Source organism: Carcharodon carcharias, chromosome 10, assembly GCF_017639515.1.
Source record: "Carcharodon carcharias isolate sCarCar2 chromosome 10, sCarCar2.pri, whole genome shotgun sequence".
Lineage (NCBI taxonomy): Eukaryota > Metazoa > Chordata > Chondrichthyes > Lamniformes > Lamnidae > Carcharodon > Carcharodon carcharias.
This window is the reverse complement of record NC_054476.1, coordinates 137029959-137042183: the sequence shown is the minus strand read 5'-3', so window position 1 is coordinate 137042183 and position 12225 is coordinate 137029959. Positions and strand designations below refer to the sequence as shown.

General features: G+C 41.8%; 1 protein-coding gene across 3 annotated transcripts in view; it reads left to right on the top strand.

Annotated features, from left to right (window-relative positions):
* Window positions 1–735: 735 nt before the first annotated feature.
* dtx2 (deltex 2, E3 ubiquitin ligase) overlaps window positions 736–12225 on the top strand; it is a 55920-nt gene continuing 44430 nt past the window's right edge. For all 3 annotated transcript variants that reach the window (XM_041198148.1, XM_041198147.1, XM_041198149.1), the window contains exon 1: window positions 736–1140. In XM_041198148.1, coding sequence (XP_041054082.1) covers window positions 813–1140 — 328 coding nt within the window. In that variant the 5' untranslated portion in view covers window positions 736–812. The remainder of the gene's footprint in view (window positions 1141–12225) is intronic.

Below are 12225 nucleotides of genomic sequence, written 5' to 3'. Positions count from 1 at the left end.
CATATCTGCACTGGCTGGCTGTCTGAGCAATTTAACTTAGTACCAATATCCTGCCTTTTCCTCGTAACCCTGAACATTGTTTCTATTTAAATAATTATCCAATGCCCTCCCAGTTCCATCATCCTGGGAACAAGCTTGGAGAACCTTCGGTGCACTCCCTCTATGGCAATAATATTCTTCCTAACATACAATTAGCCTTCCTAATTGTTTGCTATACCTGCATATTAGCGTTCAGTGATTTATTGACGAGGACACCCAGGTCCCTTTGTAAATCTACACTTTCTAATCTCTGACTATTTAAGAAATATCAAATCGCTCAACTTCTCCAAGGAAAACAACCCCAACTTCTTAACAGCAGCTCATTCCTCAGCCTGCTCAATTGGATTACGCATTTTGTTTTTGCAGATTTGTATTGCTATCACGCTTCTAATCTTTATAATTGCAGAGTTCATTTTACGTGCCTTGGGCAATTAAATCTCCTCCGCCTGACTAGGGCTATTACAATAAAAGTTTTGTCACGAAGTTTCGTTTCTTGGCTCGCACCTGACACTAGCCGTCAACAGAGGGTGCAGGCCGGAGCGGGACCTCATGGGATTTGTAGTTCCCAGCTGGCGAACCGGATATTAAACCCCAGGCGATGCCGGCCGGAAGGAACTACAATTCCCAGAATGTAGTGCGGCCGCTGACACCCTGGAGACGGGGCGGGGGGGGGGAGAAAACAGTGGGAGGGCGGAGCTTCGATCGGAAAGTTATCGGCGTGTGTTTTTTTTCTTCCCTCTCGCGCACAATTAACTCCGGGAGGACAGGAAGATATGGCAGCTTCGGCTCACGGAAGCGGAGGGGCAGCTGCCGGCGGAGGCCTCGGTGCCAGTGGCTCGGGTTTCTCGGTCGCCCCCTTCCTGGTGCCGGGCTCCGGGTCGGCCCTGGGGCCGCTGGTCGCCGTCTGGGAGTGGGAAGACGAGGCGGGCCGCTGGAGGCCGTACAGCAGCCGGGTGAGCGAGCACATCGAGCGCAGTCTCCTGCAGCTACACGGAGCGGCGGCCAAAGGAGCAAGCAGCATCTCTCTGGGCCAGGCCGACCCCAGGCTGGCACCGTACATCATTGATATCCCCACACTCACCCAGTTCCGCCAGGACACAGGTAAGGCACTCCCCCCAAAAACTGGCATTACCAAGATCACAGCACAACCATCATTACTATCCATAAGCATACTTATCATTAACCTTCTTAATTATAATTCAAACAACTTTTGGTATTGTTACCTATTAATAGTTCATCATCAATAACTAAACATTTACTCCAACTGCAAATCTATTCGCTTAAAATATTTGACTTCTTTCTCCTCAACGTTACTTTGCTGATTTAAGTCTGTGAGAAACGGTGTTCTGTTTTCAACCCCAAAAGTCTGTATTTGTTTGTAGTTCGTTTCTCCCCACGGCATCAAAAAAGAAGCTAAACACTAGTGTACTACCAACTTGGAGGTTAAAAGCCTCCCGAAGCACCATAATTCACTTTGGGCTATCTAAACTAATGCACTCATGAATTTTATCCTAAAATGGATATTTAATAGGCGTTATGGCACAGTGGATGGTAAATGCTGAACTGTTTAAAACCTATAGGGAAACTTGAAACAACAGCCACAAATATTTTACAATTTGTATGTATTTTGAGATGCGTGCCTTGAATTCAGTAGTGATAAGACCACCAAATTTTCTAGGTTTCTTACAAAACTAAATTAAACTTTTATTAATTAAAAAAAATGATTTTAAGCACATGCATGGGTTTACAAACCAGTACTATGATAACTCTTAACTCCCCTGGTTAATCTAATTCCCAGCTACACTTCTGTCAAGGCAACAGTAAAACATAGATTTTAAAAGACCCAGACAAAGTAACCCAATACCCAGAACAGTCAAATTCAAAGTGAGTTTTCTTCTCTTCAGTTCCTGTAGACAGCAACTTGAGGCTTAGAAGCTGGAGGCTTTTCACACACGGCGGGGTGAGAAATAATTTGGCTTACCCATTGAAGCAAAAGACAATCTCAGACTTAGAAAACTTTACGCAAGCAGGTTGTCTCTGGTTGGATGAGGGAAAAAATAGCTGTCTTAGTTTTCCTCCATTTTGTGTTGAAATAAGTATGTACTTCAGCTTTATTTTTTACATGTATTGCCTATTAAAATCTAGTTTGTTCGAGGTTTCTTTCCACCTATTCAGTTAACAAGATCAGTGTGATGATAGTAACCATACATTTAGGTTGGTGTGAAATAGTTAATAGGTTGCATTTATAGATTGGGTCTGTTTTACTGAAGCTTTAGATTATGAGAAAGAACTTAAATTTTTATAGTAATTTTCATGTCATTGACATCTTTGCATTACTTTCGGCATTTAGTCATTCTTGTTGACAAACACGGCAGCAAACTTGCACCCAGGAAGTCCCGCATGAATGGCCAGTTAATTTTTCTTGGAATTGAAGGATATATATTGGCTAGGATTTAGGGTAAATTTCACTGTTCTTCAAGAGGGAAGACAAAGGCCTCAAGTTTAGCGCCTTAATCAGTAGGCAAAACCTCTGCCATAGTCCGTCAGTACAACATCTAATTGTCAGCCTAAATTGTGTGCTCAAATCCTGTTGCAGGACTTGATCCCAAAGCTTTCTGACTTGAGAAGTGAAGATGTTGCTGCTAAACTAAGTTAACACAATAAGTGGGCTGCTGGTTCTATAAAGGGTGCTGACACTTTTTTGTAGAAATATAGGAATTACTGGAACTGACTAGTTCCAAAAACAGTTGGAAATTTGCACAGGGGATATTTCAGCCTCTAGAACTCATACTACACAGAGTTCAATGTGACCTTTAACACTGGTTGCTGAGGCATATATTGTAGATTATGGGAACTGTGGCTTGTCTGTTGGTTGCAAAACAGAATTTGTCATTTTTTGATTTCCACGATCACTAAGGTCAAATCTTATCACACCTGACCTTAGTTTATTATGCCATCTGATCTACCAAAGAATAAATTCACAAATCATTTGTCTTATAAATTTGTATTTTAAATTAGGTACTGCCTAGTTTTTGATCTATTAAATAAACTGGCCAGATTGGTTTCAACACTGTTTCTGATATATTTCTCATGAGACCAATTGTTTTTATTCATTCATATGATGTGAGCATCGTTGATGAGGCCAGCATTTATTGCCTATTCCTAACTGCCCTTGAGAAGATGGTGATGAGCTGTCTTCTTGAACCGCTGCTATCCACGTGGTGTAGGTACACCCACAGTGCTGTTATCAAGGGAGTTCCGAGTTTTTGACTCCGTGACAGTGAAGGAACAGCGATATAGTTCCAAGTCAGGATGATATGTGACTTGGAGAGAAACTTGGAGGTGATGTCCCCTTGCATCTGCTGCACTTGTCTTAAACGCCATGACTTTGGAAGGTGCTGTTGAAGGAACCTTGGCAAGTTGCTGCAGTGCATCTTGTTGACTGATGCCACTATATGCTGCTGGTGGAAGGAGTCAATGTTTAAGGTGGTGGATGGGATGCCAGTCATGAAGGCGGCTTTGTGCCGGTAGGTGTTGAGCTGCTTAATTGTTGCAGCTACACTCATCCAGCCATGGAGATAACATTCCACCACACTCTCTTGCCTTGTGCCTTGAAGATGGTGGACTGGCTTTCGGGAGTCAGGTGAGTTATTTGCTGCAGAATTCTCAGCTTTTGATCTGCTCTTGTAGCCACAGTATTTATATCATTGGACAAGTTAAGTTTCTGGTCACCGGTGACTCAGGATGTTGATAGTGGGGGATTCAGTGATGCTAATGCCATTGACCATCAAAGGGAGGTGATTAGATTCTGTCTTGTTGGAGCTGGTCATTGCCCAGCACTAGGTGTGGCGTGAATGTTACTTGCCATATATCAGCTCAAGTCTGAACTTCTCCAGGTCTTGCTGCATATGGGCATGGACTGCTTCAGTATCTGAGCAGTTTCAGTGCACAATCATCAGTGAACATTCTGACTTCTGCGAACGCCATCACTGAAGCAGCTGAAGATGGTAGGCCAAGGACACTACCCTGAGGAACTCTTGCAGCGATGTCCTGGAGTTGAGATGATTGACTTCCAAATTCCACAACCCACCATTGTGCTAAGTATGACTTCAACCAGTGGAAAGATTTCCCCCAGTTCCCATTTACAATTTTGCCAGGGCTTCTTGAGCCACACCTGGTCAAATGTTGTCTTGATTGCAAGGGCAATCATTCTCAGCTCACTATTGGAATTAAGCTCTTTTGGCCATATTTGGAATAGTGTGGTATTTCTGATCCCAACACAATTGATAACATGCCAAGTTTCCACTTTTTTCCTGTACACCAGGCCTGATAATCTACCTCCCAGAGCACTTAAGGAAGTGGCCTTAGAAATAGTGGATGCATTGGTGGTCACCTTCTGAGATTATAGACTCTGGAACAGTTCCTACAGATTGGAGGGTAGCTAATGTAACCCCACCCTTTAAAAAGGGAGGCAGAGAGAAAACGGAATTATAGACCAGCCAGCCTGACGTCAGTAGTGGGGAAAATTCTAGAGTCCATTATAAAAGATTTAATAGCTGAGCACGTGGAAAACAGTGGCAGAATCGGACAGAGTCAGCATGGATTTATGAAAGGGAAATGATGCTTGACAAATCTACTGGAAGTTTTCGAGAATGTAACTAGTAAAGTTAATGAGGGGGAGCCAGTGGATGTGGTTTATTTGGATTTTCAGAAGGCTTTCAACAAAGTCCCACATAAGAGATTGACGTGTAAAATTAAAGCGCATTGGATTGGGAGTGGTGTATTGAGATGGATAGAAAACTGGTTGGCAGACAGGAAACAAAGAGTAGGAATAAACGGGTCTTTTTCCGAATGGCAGGCAGTGACTAGTGGGGTACCACGCGGATTGGTGCTGGGACCCCAGTTATTCACAATATATATTAATAATTTAGATGAGGGAATTAAATGTAATATCTCCAAATTTGCAGATGACACAAAGCTGGGTGGGAAGGTGAGCTGTGAGGAGGATGCAGAGATGCCTCAGTGTGATTTTGACAAGTTGAGTGAGTGGGCAAATGCATGGCAGATGCAGTTTAATGTGGATAAATGTGAGATTATCCACTTTGGTAGCAAAAACAGGAAGGCAGATGATTATCTAAATGGCTATAGGTTGAGAGAGGGGAACGTGCAATGAGACCTGGTATCCTCGTACAACAGTCGCTGAAGGTAAGCATGCAGGTGCAGCAGGCAGTAAAGACAGCAAATGGTATGTTGGCCTTCATAGCCAGTGGATTTGAGTACAGGAACAGGGATGTCTTGCTGCAATTATACAGGGCCTTGGTGAGACCACACCTGGAATATTGTGTGCAGTTTTGGTCTCCTTATTTGAGGAAGGATGTTCTTGCTATAGAGGGAGTGCGGTGAAGGTTTACCTGACTGATTCCTGGGATGGCGGGACTGACAACTGAGGAGAGATTGAATCGATTAGAATTATATTTGCTGGAGTTCACAAGAATGAGGGGGGATCTCATAGAAACCTATAAAACTCTAATAGGACTAGACAGGGTAGACGCAGCAAGGATGTTCCCGGTGATGGGGTAGTCCAGAACCAGGGGTCACAATCTGAGGATAAGGGGTAGACTATTTAGGACTGAGATGAAGAGAAATTTCCTCACCCAGATAGTGGTGAACCTGTGCGATTCTTTACAATATTTTGGTCTCAACTACTTTGTGGTATGTTTTCAAGAAGGAGTTAGATATAGCTCTTGGGGCAAAAGGGATCAAAGGGTATGGGGAAAAAGTGGGAGCAGACTATTGAGTTGGATGATCAGCCATGATCATAATGAATGGTGGAGTAGGCCCGAAGGGCCGAATGGCCTACTCCTGCTCCTAATTTCTACGTTTCAACCTCTATTATTGGAAAGCAGCTATTTTTGGGCTTTGTGGAATTCTCCTTTAAGCCAATATGACTCACCGCATTTGTAAGAGAAATGAGTCATGATGGTTAATGGGGTAATTTCAGAGCCTGAAATTGGCTGTATTCCAATTCTAGGATCAAGCTGTTCTTAGGAGGGCATTTCGTCTCCTAACTGGCCCTCATTTTAAAAAAAACTCCTAACTTCTTTGTTTTCTTGACATTTTATGCCCTCTAGTTACTGATCCACCAGTGATAATACCACCTGACTTGTCAATTTTGATTCCTCAGATTTCCTTCTGACCCAATTTCATAGAATCATCGAATAGTTGCAGCACAGAAGGAGGCTGTTCAGCCTGTCATGTCACTGCTTGCTCACTGTTAGCTTGCCTCGTCCCACTCTCCTGCCTTTTCACTATAGCCCTACAAATGTTTTCTCTTCAGATAAATATCCAGTTCCCTTTAGAAAGCCATGATTGAACCTACCTCAACCAAACTCTCAGACAATGCATTCCAGATCCTAACCACTCACTCTAATAAAGTTTTCCCTCACATCACTTTTGGTTCTTTTGCTTTTTCACGTGTAATAGTTGTCCTCTCATTCTCAACTCTTACACCAATGGGAATGTTTTCTTTCTATCCACTCTGTACAGACCTGTCATGATTTTGAACACCCCTATCTAAATCATCTGAGGAGAATAGCTTCAGCTTTGCCCATCTGCCCACTTAACCGAAGTCTCTCATTTTGGAACAATGTTTGTAAATTTGTCTGCACCTTCTGCAATGGCTTCACGTCCTTTGTAAAATATGGCATCCAGAATTGAACACAATACTCCAGTTGAGGCAGAACCAGAGTCTTTATAAAGAGTCATAACTTCCTTGCTGTTGTAGTCTATGCCTCTATTTATAAAGAGCAGAATCCTGTGTGCCTTATTAACTGCTTCCTCACCTGCTCTGCCACCTTCAGTGATGCGTGTATACACCTCCAGGTCCCACTGCTCCTGTACCCCATTTAAAATTGTACTCTTTATTTTATATTACCTTTCCTCATTCCTCCTACTGAAATATATCACTTCACACTTTCTCTGCTTTAATTTCATCTGCGATGTGTTAACCATTCCCTCAACCTGTCTATATCCTCTTGAAATCTATTACATTCCCTTCACAGTTCACAATACTTCTAAGTTTTATGTCATCTGCAGATTGTGCTCTGCACACACAGATCTAGGTTATTGATTTTAATGGAGGTGAACATTACCACTTTGCTTTCATTCTTTGCATTGTTTTATTTATTGTCTATAAGTCCTTCCATGGTCTTCTCTACCCATCTGCAGATTGTTCCAGCCTTAGAAATCCCTATTGAGCATGCCTTTCTTCTGATTCTGAGCTTATGTTTATACCCTCTCTCTTCCCCTCATTTCTTCATAGGTGCAAGATCCTTCAGCAGCCTTGCTTCTACTCCCTTGAGCTCTCCTCTTAGACATTTCTGCACTCCTTTAAATGCTTCTCAAAACCCATCTCCCCAACCAAGTCTGTTACCTCTTCTAGTTTCTTCCTGGCTTCCTAAAATCCATTTCAATTTCTCACCATCTATAAAGTATCTTGGAATGTTACACTATGATAAAGGTGCAATGCAAATTCATGTTGCACTCTGTGCCCATTTTCACCAACTTTATGTACCTGAGCCCCAAAATCTTTTTTCCCCCAAGTTTTGCTATTATTGGGAAATGTTTCCTGTTTTTTTTCCAAAATGTATCACCTCACCTTTCCCAATGTTAAGTTTTGTCTAACATGCTGGAATCTGAAATAAAAATGGAAAATGCTGGTAAAACAACATAAGAATCTTGGCTACAATAAATACCCTTCTTCAGGACTCTTGCACTTTGTTGTTCTGTTTACTCTGTAGCCAAAGCATTAGTAGCAGCAGTGCTATAAGTGAACCAAGGCACCATTATTGCCTGTAGCTGCATGCCTGTATGTTTATGATTAAACACTGTTTCTGTATCTTGTTTTGATACTATGTGCAGTTGTGTAATCTATTAGCATGGGAATGTATTAATAATTTAATACTGCTGATATGTAGGATTTTTGCAGCTGAAATAAATTAAATTCCACATGGCACTATACCAGTACAATTTCAACACAAGACTGGAATGTGTCTTGTTTGCACAGCAAAACATTCATTGCATTTTGAAAGGATTTAAGGATCTAATGTAAATGAGTAGAAGTCGGAAGGTTGTGGATTCGAGCCTTACACCAGGACTTCACAAATCAAAGCTGACACACTAATGGGAGGTCTCTTCAGTTGACAAGAGCCAGCTAAAGGCTGGGAATTCTACACTGGGTAACTTGCCTCCTGACTCCCCAAAGCCTGTCCACCATCTTCAAGGCACAAGTCAGGAGTGTGATGGAATACTTCCCACTTGCTCCAACAACAGTAAAGAAGTTCAACACCATCCAGGACAAAGCAGCCTGCTTGATTGACACCCCATCCACCATGTTCAACATCCATTCCCTCCACCATTGACGCACAGTAGCAGCAGTGTGTACCATCTACAAGATGCACTGCAGCAAGTCATCAAGACTCCTTCAAAAGCACCTTCCAAATCCACAACCTCTACCATTTAGAAGGACAAGGGCAGCAGACACATGGGGGCACCACCATCTGCAAGTTCCCCTCCAAGCCACACATCATCCTTACTTGGAACTATATCACTGTCCCATTGCTGGGCCAAACTCCTGAAACTCCCTTCCCAACAGCACTATGGCTGTTCCTGCACCACATGGACTGTAGCGGCTCAGGAAGGTGCTCACCATAGCCTTCTTGCTGGTAATTAAGGATGGGCAATAAATGCTGGCCTTAGTCAAGATGCTCACGTCCCAAGAACAAACTTAAAAACAATCCTGACCTGTCTCTTTACCCTACCCCCCCACACCTGGGGCCAACAAAGCCCTCAAGTACCATCAAAAATAGCATAAATTGTCAATCATTTGTCATAGTTGCCACATGCATCCACACACTTAACATTAATCTGCTATTCAAAGTGTGTGTGCAAGTACTTTGTACGTTTCCGGGACATACACCATATGTTCAAAAGCACAAGAATTCCATTTATCTGTGTATAATCAAGACCAATTTAAATTTCTTTGAGTTCAAGTGAGGTTAGAGGCTGCGGGATAATGAAACCAATGTGGAAGAGGAGGGAAGGGAGGCTCAGGAGAGGTGTGAGGCATGGAGGAGGAGGCAAATGCAGGGGAAGAGAGGTAGCAGTAAGATGGAGCAGTGGAGGAGAAGGTGGAAGGAAGGGCAATAGAGCAAGTAATAGGGGTACAAGAGGGACATATGGAACAGTTGACGACTGAGGGAGGACAAATAGAGCCAGTGAAAGGAGGGGTACCCTGGATAGCAGGAGGTGGATATTTTAAACCTCTTGACTTCTGTTTTAATCTAATCCTTAACTTTTCACTTGACAAAAAAAAACTACTTCAGTTAACCATCAAATTTTAATCCCAAAATGAAACAAAAAGCTTTTCTGTACAGTCTACAAGCCAGTTAGAATGATAAAGGCCTGCACCCCGGAAAAGCCAGTAGTAATTTTGAGATTGGGAAATCAAAACTCCGATTTGCAATTGCATTTTGAAAAAACAAATTTGTCCAGATTTATGTGCAGATGTGTTTTGTGTTGGCAAAATCGTTTTAAATGCACCCAACCTAGTTTTGAACTGAGCAAAACCTAGCAGTGCTATCTGCAGCAAGCAGCAAAAGATGAGATGCAGGATGTTGTGGGTTGGTAATGAATGGATTTGGACCATAATGTTGCAAAGCTGAAACATTCATAGTACATTTGGCACATGGGATTTGGCACCCCTGTAATAGCATATCATCAATATTTTATCATAATGAGCAGATATAAATTTTATGAAATCTTACATGGAAAATAACTTCCTCAGCTTAGTGGCATCATCTTTCCAGTAAGATTGAATGCTGAAAGTGAATTTATAAAACAGCCCTGAAATTGAGTTGTGGGAAAGAAAGATTAGGACCTGAGACAAATGAAAATTAATACATTTATTTTACACTTGTGATTTTGATCAAAATCTTCAAGATATTCAGAGCAACTGATAGGGCAGAGAGAAAAATGATTTCTGCTAGTTTGGAAGTCGAGGATTAGGGGGCATAATCTAAAAGTTAATGCCAGATCTTTTAGGAGAGAAATTAGGAAACACTTCTACATGTTGGGGGTAGGGTAGAAGTTTAGAATGCTTCCACAAACAGCAGTTGCTGCTAGGCGAATTGTAAATTTTAAATTTGAGATTGGTAATCTTTGTTAACCAAAGACATTGAGGATTTGGAGTAAAGGAGGGTATTTGGAGTTGGGTTGCAGATTAGCCATGATCTCCTTGAAAGGTGGAAGAGGCTTGAGGCGAAATGGTCTACTCCTGTTTCCGCTTTCCTTCAGGTGAAAATAGATTTTGTTGCAATGTCATGCTGATAATCCAGAATTTTGCAAAATAATTCACTTACTTAACCATAGAAATCAAGAGGAGGAAACTATAAAAATAGCAACCAAACATGGATTTCTATTTCTCTTAGTAAGAAGCCCAAAATAGTTTTCTATGGACTAAACTCTATTCCAAAATACATTGGCAATGCTTTTTAAATTGCACGAATTGGATATTCCTCAGTGAAATTGTGGTCAGGGTTTGGTGTCTCTTGGTAATTTGATACTTGAAATGATCATGCCCAGAGACCAGGTTTGCTATTGATATGGCTACATAAACATTGATCATTTGTGCAGAGGGCATTCTAACTCCAGCTTCAGAAATACTTTGAACAAATCAAGAGTTGAACAACAATGCCAGTGTATCATATTTGAAAGATCCCACACACTACTTCAAATGAGTCCAGTGGGCCCCCTGGGCTGTTTTGAGTTAAAATTGCAGTTACTGTGAACTCAAAACTAGTGTAGAATGCTCCCCGCCCCCAAAATCAGGTCTTTAAACCAGGTGGCATGAGAAGATCTCACCGCTTTAGTTTTATTGTATGCGGGTGTCAGATGGGTTCTGAAGCCTCTGTTATACAGCCACTTTTGTAAAAATGAGCAAATAAAACCATGAATATGAAAGTGGTGGTGTATTCACAGCTTTAGTATTGAATCCTGAAGATTCTTTGTAGTTATTTTCTAAGTCATGTCAAGTTAAGATCCCTTTTAAAGTCCATCAATTGTAAGAATTGTTGGAACAGTCTGCAAGCGTTTACTTTTTTTAAAAATATATATTTGCAAAGGAACAGGGATAGGCCATTCAGTCTCAAAACCAGTTCTGCCATTCAGTTAGATGATGACTGATCTGTGAACAAAAACAGAATTACCTGGAAAAACTCAGCAGGTCTGGCAGCATCGGCGGAGAAGAAAAGAGTTGACGTTTTGAGTCCTCATGACCTTTCAACAGAACTCATACCTTAATTCCATCAAAACACCTTGTTTCAGTAATCCTTTATTCCTTTGCTCATCCAAAATTTAAAAAAAAGTCTGTTTTGAAATTTTCAGTTGAACTAGCCTCAAGAGCTTTTCGGAGGAAGAGCTCTTCTACATAAAGACATCTCAAATCAGTCCTTTGTAGGGACTCCAAAGGGCAACATGATCTATAATTCAGTAGAAATTAGCTCTCACTCAAAAAGGGTGTAAGGACGACTGACACTGAAGTTACACTTGGGCTACTTGCCTGACATTCAAGGTGCCCTAAACCTAACAAGACATACCTGACCTTGACACTAGGTGCCAATGTGGAAGTGCTCCATTCTTTTTGTAAAGAAGTGCTTTACTTGTAAAGCACTTCTTTTTGTAAAGAAGTGCTTTCTGACATCACAAATTCTGGTGTCTCCCTAAGCAGCCCAATGGAGACCAGCTTCCATACCATTGCCATTCTCGGCAAACTTTCCTTCTGGGAAAGCACCAGATCGCTGTCCTGTCTCAGGATGCTGAAGGTCAGCTTCTACTACTTTGGGAGCTGCAAGAATAACATGTACTACCTTTAAGGCAAAGAATATTCCATGGTGCTGCACAAAAAGTTGGTAGGAGAGGTTTCAAACTAATCAGGACACTTCTGGATGAATTTCAAGTCATTATATGCCAGTGCTAAAGAATGGAGCACTTCCACATTGGCACCTAGTGTCAAGGTCAGGTACGTCTTGTTAGGTTTAGGGCACCTTGAATGTCAGGCAAGTAGCCCAAGTGTAACTTCAGTGTCAGTCGTCCTTACACCCTTTTTGAGTGAGAGCTAATTTGTACTGA